This window comes from Mytilus trossulus, chromosome 6 (genome assembly GCF_036588685.1).
Source record: "Mytilus trossulus isolate FHL-02 chromosome 6, PNRI_Mtr1.1.1.hap1, whole genome shotgun sequence".
NCBI lineage: Eukaryota > Metazoa > Mollusca > Bivalvia > Mytilida > Mytilidae > Mytilus > Mytilus trossulus.
The window spans coordinates 77,772,194-77,798,150 of NC_086378.1; the positions used below are offsets into that span (position 1 = coordinate 77,772,194).

The 25,957-nt window shown below is 31.7% G+C and overlaps 2 protein-coding genes across 2 annotated transcripts in view; one reads left to right on the plus strand and one right to left on the minus strand.

Moving 5' to 3' along the window:
• The first annotated feature begins 1,305 nt into the window (after window positions 1–1,305).
• Window positions 1,306–2,543, plus strand: LOC134723027 (uncharacterized). Its single transcript, XM_063586658.1, has 2 exons — window positions 1,306–1,676; window positions 2,290–2,543. The coding sequence occupies exons 1-2, from the start codon at window positions 1,427–1,429 to the stop codon at window positions 2,541–2,543; spliced, it is 504 nt and encodes a 167-aa protein (XP_063442728.1). The 5' UTR covers window positions 1,306–1,426.
• Window positions 2,544–11,660: 9,117 nt separating this feature from the next.
• The window catches only part of LOC134723028 (uncharacterized), a 31,686-nt gene continuing 17,389 nt past the window's right edge, over window positions 11,661–25,957 (minus strand). The window contains exons 27-40 of the mRNA XM_063586659.1: window positions 25,492–25,617; window positions 24,943–25,050; window positions 23,719–23,844; window positions 23,081–23,188; window positions 22,197–22,307; window positions 21,333–21,458; window positions 20,068–20,172; window positions 19,147–19,272; window positions 17,749–17,856; window positions 17,121–17,240; window positions 16,349–16,474; window positions 15,721–15,837; window positions 14,530–14,658; window positions 11,661–11,831 (exon numbers count right to left, since the gene is read on the minus strand). Coding sequence (XP_063442729.1) covers window positions 11,683–11,831; window positions 14,530–14,658; window positions 15,721–15,837; window positions 16,349–16,474; window positions 17,121–17,240; window positions 17,749–17,856; window positions 19,147–19,272; window positions 20,068–20,172; window positions 21,333–21,458; window positions 22,197–22,307; window positions 23,081–23,188; window positions 23,719–23,844; window positions 24,943–25,050; window positions 25,492–25,617 — 1,685 coding nt within the window. The 3' untranslated portion in view covers window positions 11,661–11,682. The remainder of the gene's footprint in view (window positions 11,832–14,529; window positions 14,659–15,720; window positions 15,838–16,348; window positions 16,475–17,120; window positions 17,241–17,748; window positions 17,857–19,146; window positions 19,273–20,067; window positions 20,173–21,332; window positions 21,459–22,196; window positions 22,308–23,080; window positions 23,189–23,718; window positions 23,845–24,942; window positions 25,051–25,491; window positions 25,618–25,957) is intronic.

Sequence of the window (25,957 nt, forward strand, 5' to 3'; positions counted from 1 at the left end):
TCAAGGTCATAAGAAACCTTTGACTTTGAGGTCAACTTTCAGGTCATTGAATGCACAACATGTCCCAAATGATTTTTATTTTGTATTTGTCACTGTTTTTAAACTATTCAAATAACAATGTCAAATTATTTCTTCAAAATACCAAAAATGACACTTTTATGTTCCGATAGCAACCACCCTAGCAACCTATTTCCCAAACCTTTAATGTTAAATTATTTCTGGGCAACAACCATACTTTACATTTATCACTGTAGTATAATTGGTTGTGGATGCAAAATTTTTAAATTATGTCATGCAAAATGCCTATAATTTGCCTTTTTGAAATCAGGGAAAATTCCACTATTTGATCAGTGCTTCCCCCTTCTGCCCCTTTTGTCAGAAATAATTTTTATTTTTTATCTTACTCATAATGTGTTATTTTTTAATGAATTATAGTTAAAATATTCATAAAACTTGAAATGTATGCATGATAACTACTTAAAATGGGTCATTTTTATCCTCAAAATATGCATTTTGGGGGCAAAATCCAATGGGGCCCGTAACCATGGCAACGGGGGCATAAAAAAAAAATTGTCAACATTTTTCTTGTTCGTTTATCGATAGCTACCAACACACCAAGTTTCAAGAAAATCTGAGACTATGCGTGCCGCAACTTGGGTGGTGGTTACAGAGAACTGCTACTAAGAGTAAACTTCCATTACTTGTCCAGTGTCTCCTTTTGTTACCTAGCTTTTGTCAACTCTGATCCTAATCATCAGTTGTGTCAACATAAATTGTGTATCATAAATAAAATTTTGCTATATCCGTTGAGACCTACATTTTCTTTTCATTTACTGTGCAAAGATATTTTTTTTAGTAATAACGTTAGTCTTCTTTATATAAAACATTTGCTGGTTAAATGTTGAGAATAGTTTTACAAACTCACCAAGCTTTAAATTAGTAAAATTGAGTTGGAAATGGGGAATGTGTCAAAGAGACAACGTCGCAACCACTGAGCAGACAACAGCCGATGAAAACCAATGGGTCTTCAATGTAGCGAGAAACACCGAGTGTTTAAGTATAAATATATTGAAAGAGTAAGATATCCAAAACATTTTTACTAGAATATATAAGTAATTATATTTTGCCATATTCTTGTATTTAGGGAAAAGGGTTTTAATCGTACATTTTGTTGAAATTGTGAAACCAAATTTTGTTAAATCAATTTAATCTTTTTGCAGGACAGCAGGTATTCATAAAAACGCTGGGTTTCTCCGAAACTCATCTTTTATCAGATAAAGGCGCTTTCCAGAAAGATACACAGTTTTTCACTTTTTATTTTTTGTCTTGCTATGAAAGTGTTATATGGTTTCTGTCACAAAATGATAATTTTGGCGTTCCATTTTATAAAGCAATTGTTGGCGGATGGTCCAATACTAAATCACAAATGCGACGAAACATTTACTCTGATGCGGTGGAAGACATTGAAATATTGCAAACTGTTGATGGAGTTGAAATGAATTGTAGTGATGTTAGACAATTTTGGGTTAGCTGGGAAAATGGCGAGTTGAAAATTGGAAGAGGAAGTGTTAAAGACGTAGAAATCATCTTAAATGTAAAACAGGACTGTCCTTATGACATAGAGAATATTGGCTTAAGTGGTGGACCGTATGATGCATACTGGCTTTTTAACAAAAGTAAGTTCAGTAATATCGGCATACAGTTTATTTTAAATATAGCTATAAGGATATCAAAAATGAATTATAAACAAATTCATATGAATGAGCCTATTTCAATTCAGAATTGATTGTTTATTGTTGCTGTACATATACAAAAAGATGATTTGGTATGTTTGCAAATGAGACAACTCACCACAAGCGATCGTTTGACACAGACATTAGCATCTAAAGGTCTCCATTTGGCATTAACAAAGGGCAAATCCCATACTGCACAATCAGCTATAAAAGGCTCCAAAATACAAATGTAAAAATATTCAAAAAAACTTTACGGCAAAATTTATGTACAAAACACCAATATCGAAACTAACAATTTACTCATAAGAGATATTACACAGTTACAAGTAAAAAATTGACAATTTCCAAATTAAGAAGTTTGAAATTAGAAAAAAATAAGTCACAAAATATTGATTGACAATTTATGAAATAAGAATTTAAAATTAAAATTGAAAGATTAAAGTTACAAATTAACAATTTACGAAATAAGATTTTTTTTAACTCGTTTGCTTTCCAAAATTATGGTACCACTTCAGCTAATTTTATTGTTATAACGATTTTTCGTTTGATTTTTTAGCAACACCTATTGAACCAGAACAAAAACAGATAACTACACGTGGCATTACAAAGTACACAACAATCAATGGTTGTCCGCTGTTTCGTATCATTTCTACTATCTATAATGTAAGCTTAATTGAATGCATGGCTTTTTGTGCAAAGCTTACTAATTGCAATCGTGTACAGTTCACAAGTTTTGACCACAGCTGCACAGGAATGTCATCCGAAGCAAGCAGCAAAGGACTTATTCCAAATTACCTCAGCGCCATGTAAAACTATAGTTGCACAACCTGATTCAGATATAGATCATGTGTCCACGCAATTCTTACATGGGTTTGACTAAATGTTCTTATATTCTCCGTTTAGTAAATTATTGCATCAGCTAATGAAATAGGACGGCGGTATGTTACATGATTTGCATTTCAAGTTTTATATTTTTATGAACGTTGGTTTCAAGCAAGCAGTAATCCATGAAATTTATATACAGGCTAAAGCCAATACGTTGTAACACATTGCGTTATGCTGAAATAGTTTGAATATGTTTTTGCTACATCATTTTCACACCTAAAAGTAGGACATTTTATTTGCTATAAATTATGACTTATGATTATAAGTGAAAGCATTGAATGGATGTCGTTTGTTATGTCATTGGCCTAGAAATGCACCGTGGACCAAAGACTGTTTTTATTTTACATGTACACATAACCTTTTATCACATAAATTTTACCATATAAAACCAGAATTTGCAATTGTGTATTTCTTCTTCTATTATGAAACAACGACAAGTCGTTCGTTCGCGGCACCCACAAAAAAAGCTTTATATTGTATCTTGCAGCTGATATTTTACATAATTATATGGCGATATAATATTTCCCACAGAAAGTAACCAAAAGTCAGCGTGCAATAATATCAGATTATTACATGTCATTTTTCATATCGCATATATTATCAGCCCTAGGTTCAATATCAGCCCAAGAGCCGCATGACTCGAGGGCTGATAATACATGCGATATGAAAAATGACATGTTATGATCTTTTTATCATATGCTTCAACAGTAGAGAAAAATAACAGATTCATATATTGATCCTTTTACGTGGTTCCCGAAAAGAAGATGAAAGAGTAAAAAGTTCACGGACGTCGGACTCAAATTTGATACATGCAATATGAAATCTGTCTATCATATTCCTCAACAGAGAAAAAACCCATATTTTTATATGGACGAATCGACAAAAAAATTATTCAACAATATACATAATGAACATTGTATGGAAAAGTCAACTTTTTTAAAGTAACTTTCTCAATCATGTTTCAGAAAAACTGTAAAAATGCATTTATTTAATTTAATTTTTTTTTTAATTTAATTTAAATTTTTTTTTCACAATATACATTCCAGTATTCAAATAATTGTTTTGTACACTACTTTGTAATGTTTTTCACTGAAAACATAGCATTGAGGTGTATTTTCCGGAATTTGCCGAGTATCACCGGAACGCCATGTGATAACGTTACGGAAAGACATGTGATAACAATCAAAGCATGTGATAAACTTTTCATATCAGCCCGCTAAGCACCAATTCGAAAAATATGGTAAATACTTTAATTTAAGGGGGCTCCTGGGTATAAATGATTTTTTTTTCCTAATATAGGATTTCGCTATATTTTTTCATAAATTAACTTTATCATATACTTAAAAGAAAAATGAAATAAAAAAATGGGGTCACCGTTCATTTAAGCTAAAATCTGCCTCTAGAAGAAGCATACATTTTTGTTAATGTCCTTTTTTTCTGTTGAACTAATAGGAGAAAAAGAGGAAATATCGAAATAAAAAAATAACCTAATATAAGAAATCGCTTAAATTTTACAATTATTTAGTTTATGTACAGCTTATTTGAAAACAATAATAAAAAATATAGGTCACCGATGCGTTAAAAAAGATATTTCAAATATAAAGCCAAAAAATGGCATTTTTGCACCAAAGGGAGATAATTTGGAGCTTTTTCAATTTTTAAAGTCATCTGGGGCCAAACCAAATCAATTTTTTGGGTTATTTTTTGTACCATATCATAAAGTAACAACTAATAGTGTAATAAATAAAATTTATAATGAAAAAATAAAGGTTAAGTTTTTTGCTAAAATTTTTGTACCCACGAGCCACCTTAATGCTATTATCATACGGTAAAAATCATATGTTATTTAGTCTAAGTATATGATAAATTCTAATATTGCACTAGTGCAATAAATCTTCAATTCCATGACGTCATCAACGTCAAAATCTTAGTTTAAATCAATTTTTACTTTCAAATATTATATTGCTATACAATAAAAGGGTTAGTGCATGAATATTGGGGAATATTGTCCCTCGTAGAACATACATTGCACTCGCAAGCTCGTGCAATATATAATTCTACTCGGAACAATATTATACAATTACTGTCTTGTGATGAGGTAAATGTGTGGTTTTATTGATTTTTGAAATACTGATATTCACTGAGGCCGTTGGCCTCAGTGAATATCAGTTTTTCAAAAGTCAATAAAACCACATATTTACCGACACAAAAGACAGTTAATGTGTTATTCCATATTCCGAGAGAAATGAATGTAATGGAAAATATTTACCAAAACCAATTGTACATCAAACGTTTTTTTACCAAAATTGTACACGTAAAAGCACGCGACGTTTTGCGCGGTGAATATCCTTTTTCTGCAGGTGAATATGCTTATTTATTCAAAATGCCATTCATACAGTAAAACCTACTAATATTTTATCAATATGGAATAATATACAATTATTGACTTTTGATGAGGTTGATACAATGATTTATCTACCCCAGAGATGTGATATTCACCAAGGCCAACGGCCGAGGTGAATATCACATATCTGGGGTTGATAAATCATTGTATCAACTGATATCAAAAGTCAACAATTGCTTTATTATATGACTCTTTAGTTCTCAGTGTCATTTTAATATTTTTAGATTGTGAAATATATCCTTGGTTAGATGGTATTTAGTTAGATTTTTCTCTCGTAAATAAGATTTAAATGTCCTCCCGCTAGAATCTGTTGATCGGCAAGTATTTGAAGAATCCTTTTCTATCAAAATCTTCTTAATTTCCTTATTATTTAACGATGGAAAGCGTTTTTCAGTAGCTACTTCTTCTGCTCCAGCCATATTTTGTTGCCGGAAACATGCAACTGTCGTATGTGAGATCGAAACGATTTTATGTCGAGAGCGCTGATTGGTTGATATTCATTCGGTCGTCCAATTAAAAACCATTTTATTTATACATCCCTTAAAAAGCTAACAATTAAGAATTCCCCGTTTCTATATTTAGGTACACGGACGCTGTTCCAAATCTTATATTAACCTCTCGTGATTTTTGCCGCAGTGAATATAATGTTTTATCAAAGAGGATTTCCTATGCTTTTAGCCAATGAGAAAACAGAAAATTTATAGTCATATAATAAAAGAATTTATTGTATAGCAATATAATATTTCCTACAGAAAGAAACCAAAAGTAAGGGTGCAATAAATTCCAATATTGCACTAGTGCAATAAATCTTCAAAATTCATGACGTCATCAACCACAAAGTCTTAGTTTACACTATTTTTTACTTTCAAATATTATATTGCAATACAATAAAAGTGTTATTGCATGAATTTTGGGGAATATTGTCCCTCGTAGAACATATATTGCACTCGCAAGCTCTTGAAATATAAAATTCTACTCGGAACAATATTCCCCAATATTCATGCATTAACCCTATCTTATCATACTGTTGTTTTTTTTCTCTGTTGGGGCATATGGGGTGTAATCCATTAGACATCCGACATCTGTAAACTTATCACGTTTTGAATTTCTACTTGAGAACCACTTCAAAGGATCCATATATGTATGTGTTAGTTTTCTCCCTTGTTGAAGCACATGACAAAAAGATTATTAAATGTCATTTTTCATATTAGATGTATAAACAGCCCTCGAGCCTTCTGCTCCTCGGCTAAAATTGAACCTTGAGCTGATAATTCATCTGATATGAAAAATTTCATAAATTCAATTATCTGATAATATCAATATGCAGACAATCTGATAATTGGTACGTCTAAATCGACAATTGTATACATACATTGTAGATATCAATTTACCGTCGTTAGGTGTTTTTTTTATGCCAATGTCTTGATATCACCTTTACGATTTTTCTCTCACTTATCTTTATTTGGTTTCAGACCGTCTAAATCAAATGGCACTATATGTTTGCCTATTGACTGTCAATGATTTGGACTGATTGTTAATTGCGTTTTTTATGTGTTCAAATTGATGCCTTATATAAAAAAGAAGATGTAGTAAACTATGATTGCAAATGAGACAACTCACCATAAGAGATCAAATGAGACAACTATCCACAAGAGATCAAATTAGACAACTCACCACAAGAGATCAAATATGACAACTATCCACAAGAGATCAAATTAGACAACTATTCACAAGAGATCAAATGAGACAACTATCCACAAGAGATCAAATGAGACATCTATCCACAAGAGATCAAATGAGACAACTCACCACAAGAGATCAAATATGACAACTATCCACAAGAGATCAAATTAGACAACTATTCACAAGAGATCAAATGAGACAACTCACCACAAGAGATCAAATGAGACAACTATCCACAAGAGATCAAATGAGACAACTCACCACAAGAGATCAAATGAGACAACTATCCACAAGAGATCAAATTAGACAACTCACCACAAGAGATCAAATATGACAACTATCCACAAGAGATCAAATTAGACAACTATTCACAAGAGATCAAATGAGACAACTATCCACAAGAGATCAAATGAGACATCTATCCACAAGAGATCAAATGAGACAACTCACCACAAGAGATCAAATATGACAACTATCCACAAGAGATCAAATGAGACAACTCACCACAAGAGATCAAATATGACAACTATCCACAAGAGATCAAATAAGACAACTATCCACAAGAGATCAAATGAGACAACTATCCACAAGAGATCAAATGAGACAACTATCCACAACGAATCAAATTAGACAACTCACCACAAGAGATCAAATGAGACAACTATTCACAAGAGATCAAATGAGACAACTATCCACAATAGATCAAATGAGGCAATTCACCACAAGAGATCAAATGAGACAACTATCCACAAGAGATCAAATGAGACAACTATCCACAAGAGATCAAATGAGACAACTCACCACAAGAGATCAAATGAGACAACTATCCACAAGAAATCAAATGAGACAACTTACCACAAGAGATCAAATGAGACAACTCACCACAAGAGATCAAATGAGACAACTATCCACAAGAGATCAAATGAGACAACTATTCACATGAGATCAAATGAGACAACTATTCACAAGAGATTCAATGAGAAAAAAATTAACAACTATAGGTCACCGTACGGCCTTATCGTTGCTTTTGTTAGACAATATGAATTGCTGTGCTTTCTTGTCTTTTTTTGTTAATCATAAGACGTCTTAGCAAATCTGCGTATTACTATGTTTGAGTTGGTACATCGTTGACTGTGTCAAAGTAGTATTTCAGTTTTGTTATTCTTTCGTATTTTATCTTTTTTCTGGAGTTATTTTTAAAACAAAAGATGTTTTTCTGTTTAGTATGCGGAAACTCAAACGTTCATTTGAAAATACGATAAGAAAACGTAGTATTGGATTGTTGTGTTAAAAGTAGGTCAATTAAATATTTATAAAACTTTTTTCACTATAACATTGTTAAGTTTGAACCTAATTTTTTTTGTCATTGTTATCATTAACCCGCAGCCCACACACGTAATAAGATACAACTGTATGAGAGTTTGGGGAAACAACAGTGTGAATTTAAATACTATTACGGGAAAAACTTTTATAAAGAATGACGCGTATTTTAAACATGTATGACAATCAAATAAACTTTGAATAGCACAAATGCAAGACACAAATATGTTATCTGCTGTTTTATTATCATTTAAAACGCTAAAATAAAAAAAACAAATCGAAAGAGAAGATCCTGCTTTGTTTTTGAAAAGGGCCAATGCAGATACTAGTACAAATAAAATTGAGAATAGAAATGGGGAAAGTGTCAAAGAGAAAACAACCCAACCATAGGGCACCAATAGATCTTCAATGCAGCGAGAAACTCCCGTACCCAGAGGAGTCCTTCAGCTGACCCCTTAACAAATATTCACTAGTTCAGATATAATGGATATATATTTTCGTAGAAAGGGATAACTCGTACTTTATAAAAAAAAAGAAAAATCACAAAATTACTAAACTCAGAGGAAAATCCAATCGCACTTTATAAAACATCTCTGATTCGAACAAAAAATTCAATAAACTGGCCTTATGAAGATGCTTGATTTCTTGGTTGACAAATTATAAATGTTACGTTTTGAGGGAGTGTTTTCAAAAAACACAATTAACATTTGCAAAGGGATAAACTGAGCTCTTCTTCTTGTCAACTTGTCCATGTCAATGATTCATATGAGACTAGCTTTGTACAGGAACTTCTTTCAGAAATTAATAAATTATTAATTTCAAAGATAAAATCTTTGTGACTTCGTAGTAATGTGTCAAAACCTACGTTTGATTTAGCCTTTTCAAACGTTTTGACCAGAGAACACCTTTATATAAAAAACGATCAAACCAGAGTTGTAACACTAAAATGAACTGTTGATGTGTCCGGAACAGCCGAATAAACCCCTATATTTTGGTTCGTGGTGCTTTTGACATTACAAATTAGTTTTTTTTGTGTTCAGTTTTCAGATGATATTCAAACTATATAACTATTTTATTGTCTTTCATGGTCTTGTATTTTGTGTTAACACCAAAGTTCATAACAATGCTATTTTTTAATCTTTAATGGTCTTGTGTAACCTTTGTCACAAATACTGTGCTTTCACTGCAAGAACTATTGTCCGTTGAAATAGTTAATTACTATAAGTAATTATAGTTATTGGCTTAAAATTTTGTAATGTCTAATGGTGGAGTAGATTGATTTGATAGACATGTACTAAAAACTAACTTTTACCGGGGAAAACGTTTCATCAACTAGTTTTCATTCAACTTCAGTATTCGAGTAACACGTCTGGCGACTTGTGTAGCAAACAAAACATAAAAGATTCGAGTTTTATTGTTTTGGTTTGCTGCTCATTCTTAATTTGTTTTGTATTGTCGTATTGTCTGTCTCCACACATTTCCCCCTTTACTGTAGCCTTATTCGTTCTCTATAAATATAAATCACATCAAAATGATCTGATTCATCTGTTTGTATGTTAAAATGTTGTGATTAATTCGATGCTATTTCAATTTATTGTTTTATTTGTATTTAGTTTGTATCGTAGTTAAAATATCAAACAATTTGATATTTGTTTTGGACTAAATATTGAAACCTGATCACACCTATCCCTATAAACAAGTAAGTATTTATTTATACTAGTGAGCCATACATTAAAATGTGTATATATTAATCGAAGTTAAATAGTTTTAATAAATTGCACCTTTCAACAAAATATGAATAGGGAGAACACGTATATGTTCTTGTCTTTTTTCTCAAGTATTAAACAAACATATAACTTGACAAAAACCCAACAAAACAACTGAAGTTAAACAATCTATTTATCCGGGATTCAAAAATATAAATTGTAATTTGATTTGTCTGCAAAAACTTAAACTTTCAAAAATACCGAAATCCATAAAAAAATCCAAAACGGAAAGTTCATTAACAAATGGCAAACATAAGCTCAAACACAAAAAAACAAATAGAAAACAACTGTAATATTTATGACTTTGTAGACACTTCCTTATGTAGGTAAAAGTGGATTAAACCTAGATTAATAGCTAACTAGACCTCTCACTTGTACGGTGCCAATATTTTCTCAACCTTCCGGAGCACGTGATATCAACCCCAGTATTTTATGGGGTTCGTGTTGTTTAGTGATTTTATGTAATGTCTTGTGTTTTATTATTTGTTTGTTTGTCTTTTCGTTTTTAGCCATGGCGTTGGCAGTTTATTTTCGATCTATGAGATCTCTGGTAATTTTCGCCATACTTGTTTTACAGTCGCATCAAATTAAATTGTATTGACAACGATGTTTGAGCATAATAAACAGACATGCTAACACCAAGGTTAAAATGTCAAAAAACTGGTATACAACAGTCAACATTGGGTTATAATTTTATTCACTATAAAAAAAAAACAGTGCCAACTAAGAAAAACAAAATTGCATGAGACACTCTGTGGTCAATACAACTAAGCAACTTTGAAAATTAAGAATAAAAAAAAATACCATTGCAACATAACACAATCACAGTATGTATAATTACCGTTCACTCAGAAAGGATATAACCAACAATGAACAAAACAGTAAAGGACAAAAATATCCTAAGAAAATGACCACTATAACACGCAATTTAAAAGATTAATTACAACGTATGTAAAAAATGTACCTATAATCTTCACTAAACATCAAATATCATTCGTGAAGGTGATATAAAATATTTATCAAAAAGGACTCGGTATCACAGAACACCTTATGCATACTTTACACAGCAGCTGTGTACATGTAGTGGAAGTTAACATTTCATAAATGGAAAGCCTCCTGCATGAGTGTAACGCTTTTATTGATTTCCCACTAGGAACATTGAAAATCAAACATTTTAAAGTCTAAGATATACAAGTAGAAATTACTTGTAATTATCCAAGGTAATCTACCTTGACTTCACCAATCGTACTTATTTTTAATCTTTTTTCTTATCAACATCCTATTTAAAACTCATTTAACACAGCAAATGTTTTGTTTTTTAGTGTTTTCAATTTTAATAAAAAGATAAATAATGGCCTGTAATTATATCCCTTCATCTACGCCTCTTTTAATATAAAAATATAAGACCTATTTTTTACTACCGTGTGACCCGGGTGCTCCGTTGCGGAGGAATTTACGAAGAAAAGAAAAGTGAGCAGATAAATTTTATAAAAAAACGATAAGGTCCAAGAGAGGTTTTGAAACTGTATTAATATGATGATCAGAAACAGCATTGACCTAATTGTGTGTCGGTCTTCTGTTTTTTTAATCACTGCTTCATCGGCAAATACCGTGTTACTATTATATATATAATAATATCATTTCCTACATATATAATGTGTATTGAACAATAGTGTAAACGTAGGTTTGAACAATATCTACCATAATAAAAGCTAGAATAATATAATGTGTTCCAAAACGGGAAACACTATCAGGCTCCAAATGTCTACTAGTATTATCATAAAAGCACATCAAGGTTCAGATTGGCATAAAAATAGGAGCGCATGGTATTATATTAATTTATTCAATAAATGTTTTAAAAATATTTTGACTGCGTCAGAGAAGTCATCTTCTACGGGAGTTCAGAGGTTGATTGACACTGATAAACAACTTTCTCATTCTCGTAATTACACGTACAGCTCTGGTAAAGTAAGCCATTCATTTTAACATCAAAGTCAGAATCTCCAACTTGCCGACATTGTCCTTGTATATCTCTACATTCTGTATAATAAAAAAATAAATTATAATCAATAGTTTTGTTGGTTTACTACAGGTATAATCATTAGGCAACAAGATAATATACATTTTAAACCCGCCGCATTTTTGCGCTTGTTCCGAGTCAGGAGCCTCTTGTTAGTCTTGTGTGATATTTACTTTTGAAGTTCATTTATATGTTTTGGAGTGTAGAATCACATTACTTTACATTGAACTGTTACACATTTTTATCTAGGATCCAGACCAGGTCCACCTCTGGGTGTGGGATTTTCTCGCTGCTTTGAAACAAATTGCTGTACTACGGATGTTATCTGCTTTTTGGTCGGGTTGTTGTTTCTTTGACATATTCCCAATTTCCATTTTCATTTTGAGTAACATGATCACACTTATAGACAATAGATTGAATTTACTTAAACTGGTGGATTATAACTTTTTCTTTACAGCGGGGAAGAACCATTGATATCCAATGGATGTTTTCTGCTCTTGGGTGTGGGTTTTAATAGTGTCTTCGAAACATTCCCAGTTACCATTCTCAATTAGTTTGTTCGGTCATAATTCTTTTTTATTTTTAATGACTTTTTTATTTAATTACTTTTAATTTTAATAAATAGGAAGAGACTGAATATGTGGATGTTAATTTGTTCCTGTATTACCTGAAGATATTAACCACACCTTCATTCATACATTAATACCTTCAATCTTTTTTTTTTGTTTCTTTAGGGTTTTTTATTCTGCTACTAGAGCGTGCTTATCTTAAGTGCACATAGTTTTAGTTGAAACATACTTTGCTTGCTTTGCAAATGCTTTTGATTTGTTTTGATTTTCACTGTGACGACTTAATGTCGCTTATTTTGTCTTGAAAATACAATGAATAGAATATCTATTTCATCAACGGTGATTTTTTATATAAATTTAAAAAAAAAAAAAATTATTGATCTTTTTGGTGTTCAAACTACAGTGCATATATATATTTTTACAAGACATAAATAAACTCATCATAGATACCAGGACTAAATTTAGTATATACGCCAGACGCGTGTTTCGTCTACAAAAGACTCATCAGTGACGTTCGAATCCAAAAAAAGTTAAAGAGGCTAAAAAAAAGTACGAAGTTGAAGAGCATTGATGACATGACGTGTATGGCATTTTTATTCTATTGATATCATGCAAATAAGACATAGTAAAAATTTACAAAATAGTGGTGTGAATACTGTTGAGAATACTTTGGAATACATTATAATATAACCATATTTATTATAAATAGCTTTCATCCCCCCACCCCCATCTGTTGACCAAATGATTCGTATTTGTCTTGAGAAATTTATAAATATTCTTATATTTCCAGACGTCTTTTAAAAAATTTCAGAAAAGTTTGCACAGATATGGACAGTCTGTCTTATTGTGTGAACTTTACATAATTAATGTAATACTTTGCCTGTAGAATGCAATAATTCAAAACTAAGTTATAAGAATTCAATACACCAAAAATTACACTGTCTTTATTCAAAAATAGTAATACTCCAAAAGCTGAATACCACCAATTAGAAAAATCTCTCCAAAATTGTCTAATTTATGTACATTAAAACATTTATGCTCTATAGTTTCTATTTCTTTACAACTGGCACATTCGTTAGTTAAGGAAAGTTTATATTTTTCAAGGAAATAATTATGTGAGACTATTCTATGTAGTAGTTTATATTGGAAAGTCTGTAGTTTGCTTTCTATAGTACATTTGAAAGCTAGTGAATACATATTTTTTCATTGTTCGTCACTATTTTCTATATTAAAGCTTTCTTCGCATCTTTTTGTGAAAAAGGAGAAAGACTTGCTCGATCAATAATAAGTGAATATACATCTTTAGCAAATAATTTACTGATAGGCAATTTTTTTTCTCATGCTCAAAAACAAATCCAAATGATTTGCTATTAGGTGAAATGTGTTGTTGTAATAACAAATATTCCCAGTCACGTGGTATAGCAAGCTTGATAGATAGAATGTCTACAAAAGTGACATTCAGGTTATATTTTTTGTTAATTGCGTCATGAGACAAAATGTCGCCTTTATCATCTTCAATATCATTGATGAACCTTATGCCTTTCATTTACCAAGATCTGTAAAAAATACTCTTTTGATCAATTTTGATAAACGGATTGAACCAAATAAATTCTTTTCTAACACGAAATGCATTTAACGGGGTGAAAATACCCTTGAAACGTTTCCAAGCAGATAGCACTTCTATATAAAAAAAGAGGTATATTAAAAACTCAAATTCTCATCTGCTCATAAACAAATCCTCTAAATCAAAAAGGGAGGAAAATGCTTTGGAAACATGTTTCCGTTTGGAAATGGTTTTACCCACATAATACGAAAGGATAACAGCTGTACTTCAAAATTTGGAGCTCTCATTCCCCCTCGCTAGGAGACTTTTGAATAACTTCCGATTTAACTTTCGGTGTACTACCATTTCATAAAAACTATTGATATCACGTTGTATTTTAATTACAAAAGATTTTGGTACATGTGTTAATGAAATGATTTTTTATATTCTTATTTTGAGTCCAATGTTTCAAAGAATAGGCTCAAACTAATTCGTTTATTCTATTAATTAACAAAGTATACTTATATCTAATTGAGTTTATTTTTTTTTTTCTAAAAAAAATGTCTTATATAACTCACGACCAATGCTTCTTATAAACAAACTCACCATGTGTAATTATTTTTTCAAAATAAGTTAAACCTTCGACGTTACATGATTTTTTCACACACTGACTTTCTGTATTCTCATCCCATACTGAACCAACAGAGTGACATTGTCCGGCTGCATCTTTACATCCTATAATATAAAAATATAAAAATAATAATAAGAAAAGTAGTGCGCTTCTTCATGTTTTTTATGATGTGATTTTTTTCTGTTTTATAGTGATTATTTGATTGACAACACCAAATATACACGATCAGGGCCCAATCTTAGAGTTGGTAGAATTGTTTGAATGATATTACTCTACGCTGTAAGCAAACCCTAGCATTATAGTAGTAAAACAGGGGTATGTAAGAGCCAAACAGGTCAAACTCGATTCCAGAGCATTTCGAATTAAGAATTACTAAGATAGAACATTGATGATAAAAACTTAGTTTTTTATACGACTTATTATTTATTACAAATTTACTATCTTTGCTTAAAACCTATAACACTCCAATGAAAGCATCCACCTAGACGACAGTATTAGTTTAAATGACTCATCAGGTCTTGAATACAAACTGCAAAATTCCCATTCAATAATCGTGTTACTGTACCGAAGCCAGGGTATCAAATCATCACATAAAAATGACCATATGAAGTTTCTGTTTTTCACTATGCATTTATAGTCTTATGCACAAGATCGTTTTATACTTTCAAACTTAATGATTTATGAGAATATAATAGATGTGTTAAAGAAACATGCATCGTACCAATACTGTCTATTGTTTTATAATTTTAAACTTAACGATTTGTAAGAACAGGATAATGTGTTATAGAAGCATGCATCTTGCTAACGGTATCAATGTTTTCACAAAGATGATGATTCACACAAGTCATGTTAACAATCACATGCTTTGCTTTATTCATCGTGACAAATATTCTTTGTCATGCAAAGATATTATGCGGAAATAAACTGTGACACACGAATCAAGACTTGGATATTTTTACTTATTTGAACACATCAGCAACTGAGTATGAGAGTTGAGACAAATCAACAGGTTTGTTCAGAGTAAATGGAATAATAAGTACCTTCGAAAACGAGTTAAGTGAATTTTCCTTTCAGTTTTAGTTTGTAACCCGGATTTGGTTTTTTTTCTCAATCGATTTATGAATATCGAACATCGATATACCACTGTTGCCTTTATTGTACACTACCTTGCTGTGATGAAAGCTGAAGAACACCTTTCGACCTACTACAGGAGTACTGTGCACACTCTGCATCCCATGCAGATTGATCTATAGGATAACACGTGCCGTCATCTCCTCGGCATTCTGCAAAACAAAAACAAACAAGAAGGTGCATATGATATTTGGCTTATCTTTATTCATATTCAGCAACATGGATCACTTCAAGCTTAAGCACTGGAAGGATATTCATGTCTTACTGTAATACAGTAACAGATGTACGTAGCAAAAGAAAACAAATCGTGTAACTAAATACAGTAATAAGGATTTTTCATAACTGAAGAAATAAGTGCGAGGTGATTGAAAATAATACGTCGTATCTGTTGTTGTCTTAGCATCAAGTGTGTTTTAATTTAAATTTATTTTATTGGTGAAATGTTTAAATATTTTCCCTGCAGTCGATATACTTAAAGTTTATTGTAGTGACTTAATTTTCGGTAAAAATATGCAAATTACAGATTATAACTATGGCAAGAAAATTTCTAACCAACCTTTTACTGAAAAAAAACACTCAAAATTCACAAGATATTGTACGAAACAACGAGAAAAGGTATTCATTTTACACCACAGTTGCAAAAAGGAGGAATTGTTTACTTACTTTCCCCGATTTGAACAAATGTAGCAGCATCAATCGTCTTGACACATTTGTATGTTTTACATTCCATTACAACCTCGGCTCCAACATCATATTCTTTGCCAAAAGCTGACATCTTACATTTATGATCTACATCAAAAATAATAGTAAATAAAGAATTATTCGATGGCTGATCATCACTTATAAAATATTCTTTTATAAAGTATCTTTTTGCATAGAATCATTCAAACAGATTTATATAGATGTACATTATACCAAGTGTTTACTTTTATATAAGTATATGTACACCGCCCTGGACTTCTCTAAACATGAATCAAAACTATAGCTTGTGCAAATAAGAGGTACTTGTATCGATGTAACGATAATACTCAGAAACATGTGTTTAGAATGAGCATGATACAAATATATGGAGAGTGCTAACGTTTATTGCATTTAAAAGAACCCGATCTTGAATTTTGAGGGCTCTATAGGTTACATCTTGGAAGGCATAATTCCTGTTCTTATTACTTATAGCCTCTTTCTTCCGTGATTTTCCTACCTTTCTTCCAAAAATGGACCAACTTATCGACTAAACATCTTTATAAAGTTCTAACAAACAAACCTTGTACAGTACAAAATTACCTTCTGAAATATGATGATGAAGTATGTTTTACCAGTGGTGTCAAAAAATATGTGATCCTTAACAGTTCATGGAAATAAATCTTCAATAAAAACCTTTACCCTTTTCGATTTTTCAAACCATTATACTGCTTAAGTGTCTTAGTTTCGTATTTACCGACAACGACTGGTTCCAGGTCTCCAACTTCACCACAAACATATGTCATTTTCTCTGTTCCTTTTGTGTACTCATATACTTCATTAAAGCCGATACAGTAACCATCAGGTGTCATACAACCTGCCATAAAAAAATGAAATTATTAAAAAAGAGTTATGTGAATGCCACAAACCCTACAACAAAAAAGTCATGTCAGAGGTCAATTTAAAAAATACACAAGCATCTTTACATAATGTCAATATGAGTGGCGCATGGTGTATTATCTGTTACTAACTGTGACCTATAATGGTTTACTTTGAAAAATTGATACTTGGATGGAGAGTTATTGGCACTCATGCCACATCTTTATTTATCTATATAGTACTGTCTCTTGAGAACCTTAAATAAACCAATCTTTACGCATGTGTCATCAATGTTCAATTTGTTGAACGGTCCATTAATAAATACATATGACCCTAGAGTCAACAGAAAACAGAAAGTAGTACCTGTTTTTACTCGACATTCTTTATTCAATCTACAGAACCAGAAAGTCATTTGACTTTTAGAGTCTTTCATATTCTTATCAATCTTTATTGTTCCAGAAAATACGGTCTGTTTTAGAATCTATTTACTTTAATATTGTACTCACGATTGGATATAGTTTTTGAAAATCCACCAGCCATACATTGTGTTGTTTTACAACCGTGAGTAAACTCGTCTCCAACACGATGGCACTTATGGTAACAATCCCAACAACCTTTGGAGTCAATTTATAAATTCATGTTAAACCCATTAAATATATGAATAGAAAACAATAACTATCTACTAACTATAATTTTATATGAACATCATGATATATTTTGTTTTAAATAAATTAAATTGAAAACAATTCTGTAAACTATTCCGTTTCAATTTGTCAATTATTTTGTTTTGAAGTATGATGAATAATTCAATATCTATAAACCTTTTAACAAGTAAAAAAACATCCTATATGCGTTTTACATTTTAGTTTTCTGATACCAATAGAACCATCACTTTTCTTGTGATTATATTAGTCACATTACGATGATTTTTTTACATGGGAGATTACAAATTTGTTAACTACTCCAACATGAAATTAACAGAAAGGAAAGACCATCTTACGTTACGTGTTCTTTGATGTCTATATTAAATCAATATGTGGTGCATTCCATTCTTTCACGTATAAAAACTAGATCATGAATCAAACATGCATACGTCCATAAATGTCAATGTGACTGTATTACTATTTTTTTCATACACCTGACTTCACATTGACCTATAATGGTTCACTTTTATAAATTGTTATTTTAATGGAGAGTTGTCTCATGGGCACTAACACCACATTTATTTATATATATTTAAATTTATGTTACAAAAATTTATCAATTGATATATGTTCGGCATGTTTATGCTCCGTAAACACCCGATTCCATTTGTGTCCCTTCCGATTTTCTTATGTTTTACACAGTGTCATGTTCTACTCATGTAAAAGACAACATATATCAGAGGTTATACCTCGACATTAAAAATGGAGCAATCTGGTTTCAATGTATTAAGTATAACCTTACAAATTCTTCATTCTTTAAAATATAAATACGGAGGTCGTATGCTATCTTACCGTGCTCAGTTATAAGTCTAGTATGCTATCTTACCGTGCTCAGTTATAAGTCTAGAATGCTATCTTACCGTGCTCAGTTATAAGTCTAGTATGCTATCTTACCGTGCTCAGTTATAAGTCTAGTATGCTATCTTACCGTGCTCAGTTATAAGTCTAGTATGCTATCTTACCGTGCTCAGTTATAAGTCTAGTATGCTATCTTACCGTGCTCAGTTATAAGTCTAGAATGCTATCTTACCGTGCTCAGTTATAAGTCTAGTATGCTATCTTACCGTGCTCAGTTATAAGTCTAGTATGCTATCTTACCGTGCTCAGTTATAAGTCTAGTATGCTATCTTACCGTGCTCAGTTATAAGTCTAGTATGCTATCTTACCGTGCTCAGTTATAAGTCTAGTATGCTATCTTACCGTGCTCAGTTATAAGTCTAGTATCAATAAAGTTTGGACCCTCTGCTGCAATCACACATTTCTTCCATGAACAACCTTCTTGTATGCTCATATGTAATGGCAGACATTCTCCGTCGTATTCACAACCTATATCATTGTATATGGTAAAACATAAATATAATACATTCCTGTCTGAAACTGTTAATCTGGAGTCATTCATTTGGTTTTATTATTACTTATCTCCTTTTGCTTAAAGAAACCCAGTACACAACATGTTACTGTCTTCAATCAACTGCTATGGCAACTGCTATGGCAAAATGTTGTTCAAACAATCGTTTCATCATACAAGTTGAGGTGGTGGTACAATTTGTGTGATTTTGATCGGTACTTGTTTGCCATAACATTTAAAGACGAGTTGTGATATAAATACCAGTACATTTAAATGTTGTCATTGCAAAAATATAGTCTGAACATTATTGAAGACATAAAATTAAAATAATGTGATCGTAGTGTTTAGTCGTTTTCTTGGGCAGCCAGGAAAATAATTTGGAGAGATGGTATAAGTAAATACAATATATAACTTTCACAATGCAATACTTGCCACATACAATCTATAACTTTCACAATGTAATACTTCCCACATATCTTTATAAATAAGGGGAACTTCACATATATAGTATCTGATACATGATTTAGGTCATGTTTCCAGCAACAAACGTATATAAATTGACGCGCAAAGGCAATACCTTTTTAACGGGAGATAAACTCGTATTTAATCAACTCGGTAAAGCTGCATAGGCAGTACAATATAAAGTAGCCATGCTTCTTTACAGTTGAAGTATGAACACTGAGGCGTGGAATTCAAGAAACTATTCAAATATGCAAATGAAAAATAGCTGTCCGGTGTTTGATAGCCATTGAAATAGATATAGTATTACAAACCTATGTCAGTTGGTACCATCTTTCCCTGTTTACACTGGAACTTAACACAATCTTTCCCCTTTACTCTTGCTCCTGGACGTACACATTTGTCGGCAGTTTGACATCCTAAAACAATCATGGAGAACGATGTTATAACACAAAAAATATAAATACGTTTAAAATGAAATAGAGATGTCTTGGTGCCTTCTTTTCTAACCAGCCTTAAGTCAAGGAATTGAACAAATCTTTTACATACATAGACATGCAGTTAACATATGCATTTAACAAACAATGATTTACTTATATCATATGTTGTGTTCCCATTATTTAAATTTTAGAAGTTAATGCATTGTACTCGGGGAGACGATTATTCTCTAGTCCACGCATAACATCAGCAAAAGGTCCAAGTATTTATGAATTAAATTAAGCAACAGTAGTTAACGGATAGTTAATTAACAAAGTAAAATAAGGAATACTAGTAATATGAACACTAATAAAGGAATGACTGTTTCCGCCGACAAGGTAGCATCCACGTCAAAGCCGGTATAGATTAAACCTTTTAGAATAAAACAAAATGCATTCACATTGTATTACGACGACAGAACCCATTTACCTATGATACTGAAACAGGTTTTTTTCATTTATTAAAAACCATCTATACGTTCGATGTGTTGAAGCAATTAAGAAGTATTACCTAACAGTAAATGTTATGTTAGTTGCTAGCAGGAGATGAAAACTCTAAACTTGGATATTAAACAAAGAAGGATATTTTAAAGGAAATGTATGGTATTCAAATTGTGGGTGTTTCAAGTCAGCTGAAGAATAAAAAAAATCAAAGGTAATTTCCAGTATATTAATATAATCATCAATTGTCCTATTTTTTAAAAGAATAACTTAAGGATGACATGAACTTTTATTCTCGGACTATATTCTATATAATCTTTGCCAACTCCAAATAATTGGTTCATGTTCCTACAGTAGGGTCACATACTTTATGAACAAGGCAGGAAGCTCCACTAATTGAACTTCGGAGTTCTTGAATAGACATTCGACCTCATGACTCACAGGCACCGCGCTCCTCTATGTACATATAGCCCGGCTTGAAACTTAAGGCAATTTTGCCCAACTATTCCAAACTTGCTTTCCAATCTCAACGACTTAATTATTTATTTTGCCATCTAACTGTTTAAGAAGGGCACAACGAATGATATTTTTGTAGACGAAACATGTATCTGCAATAGTTGAATAAATAGCTGGGACCTGTACTAATTCTTTATTTAACCAACCTGAAATTCTTTCTATGACGTCAACATCATTGGTTTCTGGATTGTAAACACACCTGTAACCCAGACATGTCTCTTTGTCAAACCATTTATCGTCGATTTCTTTACAGACTCCATTAACGCTACAAGCTGAAACAAGTAATGAACGTCTTGGTTATATATACAACTTGTAATAATAATATTTGGTTAAGTTTTTTTATAATTGTAGTGGAAAACTATGTCCATGGAGTTATGTTTCAATATTAGTGCGTGATAAATTTTAAAATGTAAATAAATTTGCATCTGTTTAGAAGATGTTTATTTTTTGGTAAATATAAATGCTGAATAGAAAATGTATAGCCCGGGAAGTTTATAACTGTAGGCCTAATTAAATAAACTAAATAGATACAAACAATACAAAAAACTAGTACGCATTTCATCTGATGGCAGCAAAATCTTAAGACTAATATTATTTATATGTTTTTCACTGGAACAAGACAATCAACAAAATCAATCAATCGAGGCGAGCAACAGAGCGCTTTAAAAATAGATATATCAGCTGTGGTGATAAGCAGATTAAGAGGAGTCACACTGGAATCAACAATGCAAACCTAACGATGATTGCAAATCTAATTATACTTGTTCATGCAGTGTTAAGACTACTGTGATTACAAGCTTGGGAAGACTAGTTACGCTGATGATTAAACTATATAATGGCTGCAAAGTAATTGAGGGAGGTCACACTGGCATATATACCGGTTTTCAAAGTTACGAGGACAGGCCACGCAGTTAAACTTACACATATAAATGGTATCTAGGCCTACAAGATTACTAGCGTATACATGCTGGTTTTCAATGTCAGCAAGGATGGATGTCATTGGTACTTACACATATGAACTGGTTGCAAAGCTAACGAGGACGGGTCACACTGGTACTTGTTACAGTCATTATCTATTGTTTCTCCTGGTAATACACATCCTCCGTCAAATCCAACACAGCCTGCATATTAGATGACATTGAAATCAGTTATAATTATATATGACATGCTATGAATTAAGCGATATCAGCGATGCATTTCAATGACACCCACTACTTGAACTTGAACCTTCAAACTAACGATATGAAAAATGAAGAAAAAAATAGAATTAATTATATATTATTCATTAATGAAAATTAAAAAAAAAATAGCAATGGAGATTGAAAAGAAACCACGTGGTGATTTACCTCAACTGACCTTATTGTATTTAGAGAATTACATTGAACGCAGCATGTGTGTAGAATTACTTTGGTTAAAGACACAAATTGCACTAATTGTCAAAATAATATTATGTTTATGGTTAGTTAACATTTTGTGATCACAAATGAAGGATTTGTCTTGCTAGCCAAAAGCTAATACCCATACACTTATAGAAACTGGTTATAGTGGATTTATTTATGTTTGTTGGTACCAGTTTTTGTGGATGAGGAAAACTTACATGTTAGTGTATATTTTTATTTCGTGGTTCGACAAAAGTCTGCATATCTTCAGATAGAAAATTACTAAATGTTGATATTCTTTGTTCCCCTGTTATTACGAATTGTACGAAACTTGATATCCAAGAAAAGTAATGAAACATTTTAACTGAAATAATTTTCTAAAACGCATTATTTTTATAATTTTGTTAAATATTTAAGTTGATGTAAAGCAGCTATTTGCAAAACCTTATGTTTCTTTTGTTTTTACATAATACTTTTAAGTATTTAAATAAAGATTAAAGAGGAAAACGGCTTACCAAAGTTCTCCTCTTCGAAGTCTCCTACTGGTTTGCATTTGTATGATATACATCCATCTTTGAAAGTTTCTCCTGGCTCATAACATTTACCATCAACTCCAACACAACCTGTTGGTATGGAAGAAAAAAAATCAATGTTAGTTCTGCTGACATGTAGCAAGCCTACTCTTTTAAAATAATTCAATTATGAACGAAAATTGCATTTAGAAATTCTTGTACCGTTTGGGAAATTTCATTTAAACATGCAAAAATGATATTTCAATTACATTGATGCATGGTGTGACATGACAATATACATCTATCAATTGCAAACGATTAAACGTACTATAAACTCAATGACAAAACCAAAAAAGTTATTCGACTTAAAACCACACAACTTAACCTCAAGGAGCAGTTTTTATCATGCTGGTAAAATCCTTAACCTTTATCATAATCCGCATCCATCTCATAGAATAACAGCATGAACATGCTACGTAATGTTGCGGTGAAAATAATATTGATATTTGTACACAACAAATGTGTTATACTTCAAAAAACTGTATACTAATCATTTTTTAAACTTTTACAGTTTTTGATTCATTTAACGACATCCTATTATGTAAAGTAGATAATGCCTTATAAGAACTACATCTACTTACCGTGACGTTCGGCAATCTCAGTTTCAACGAAGTTAGGTCCTTTATCGAGCATAGCACAGGTGTACCAAACACATCCTTCCTGCCATGATTCGTCAATAGCGTAACACTTTCCGTTCTTTTCACATCCTGAAATTATCAAACATATTTGGAGTAATCAAAATTTGCACCAAAGAAAGAGATATTTGTAAGATTGATGATATCTTTTTTGTATCAACATTTCTTAAAGTTTTGTTCCATTTTTGTTACCTTACTCCTAGATGTTTAACCCTGGCAGATAAAGTGGTGATTTAGTTATAGCCTTAAATATGCCAATATTGTTAGCAGTAGTACCGATCATTTCTTTTCGATTGGTGTATCTTTAAGTATTCTTTTTAAGTTGTAATATGTTTAATTTAAAGGTTCTAATGAAAATATATGAAAGTTGACGTGGTGTATACACTCCCAAGTTTGCAATATCGAAACAAAGCGGCTAACGTTACTGCTACAGGGAATCACACATAATCCTTTATATGAAGATTAAATCATAGGTTTATATAATAACATTAACGGTACCAATTTTCTTGCACCAGATGCGCATTTCGACAATACATGTCTCTTCAGTGATGCTCGTGGCCAAAATATTTGAAATCCAAAGCTTATATAAAAGATGAAGAGCTATAATCCAAAAGGTTAAAAAAGTATAGCCAAATCCGTGAAAGGAATCAGAGCTTTGCATGAGGGAGATATATTCCTTAATTTATAATAATTTCTAATATTTTGTAATGGCAAATTTTAATAACACAAAAATATCCGTATTTCATGCCAGTACCGAAGTACTGGCATCTGGACTGGTGATATCCTCGGGGACTAATAGACCACCAGCAGAGGCATCGACCCAGTGTTGATGGTGCTAATTAAAATCACTGGATTATATAAAAGAGCATAAGAAATAAAACAGTTGTTGGAGAATTTTTTATTTTGGATGCTGTCTCATTTTAGTAACGGTACGTCTCCTTCCGTTGATTAGTCTACAGTTTTGTTAAGTAGATGTTGTTTTTTCATATAGCATATTCAATTCGTATTTAAAATAAAGAAAACAGATAATTCTATATTGTGAAATCTTTTTGTTATTTCGTACACATGCATCCCAGAAAATAAGTCAACTGATCATATTGAGTTATCATTCGTTAGTTTGGTAATACTAAAAAAATGTATTGTCTTATGCACAAAAAGGACTGCATTTACCTGCTTTGACAACTTGGAAGTTTCCCTTTGCATTACAAACAAATTTATTACAGCTTCGTTGCTTTCGCTGGCCTTTGCTGAAACATTCTCCACTTTCATCTTGACAGCCTGCAACAAAATAGCACAAAAAATGGGTTTATTTATATAATATATTGCTGTAATGTGTTGGTTTCTAGTAATTGATTTCCTAGCCACTAGGAAGGAGACGAAATAACAAAGTTGTAACAAAAGTAATTAGTTTAATAGATACAGACAATAGTATGGAATAATAGGAATTTGACATACGAGAAAAAAAACAAAAGTAACATAGCACTGTATGTACACCAAACTAAAAATTGAGCGATACCCAACTAAACCAGATAGATCCTTCTCCACATATGTCACCCGCCTTAGTATTCTTTTAACCTTATCAAACCTACTTTATCCACTTACTGTCTCAGGAACCTTTTATGTTCTAAAGACATATAGTTTCGAATTGAATTGCAATCAGTTTGCGACATTATTCATGCTTTCCTAATTGTTGGTAACAGATATGATACAAAAACCTACCATATTGTTTTTCTGTTATGAATAAATCGTTTAACACTTGGTCATATCGACATTGGTATGTAATGCACGTCCTTGGTTCCATCCATGTTGAATTGAGTGGTTTGCATTCCTTCCAATGCATGCACCCTACAAAAGTTTGATATTATATTGCAGGTTTGAAATTTCTCATCTATGGAGAAGATTTTACCCTTATCGTCTAGTATCACCATATAAGAGAACAAATGTAACTAAAGACTTAATAGACATTCCAGTTTTGGAGAGAAAAGACATTGTCAATCAAATTTATCGTAGTGAATTTAAAATGACGTTTCATTCAAATAAAATAGCAATATGCACACTGAAAGAATTAAAACGTATTCTGTATAAACAAATTTCACTAGCTCAATTTTCATATATGGTTAATTTAAACTTTTCATTAACCTAGAGATGAGGGTTAATTGCTGTAATATATACGTAATTTTAAATT

Bases quoted from the DNA above. Each gene is read 5' to 3' on its own strand.
- LOC134723027 (XM_063586658.1), top strand. From the start codon at position 1,427: ATGCGACGAAACATTTACTCTGATGCGGTGGAAGACATTGAAATATTG. The intron at 1,677-2,289 runs GTAAGTTCAGTA...TTGATTTTTTAG, and splicing joins ATACTGGCTTTTTAACAAAA to CAACACCTATTGAACCAGAA.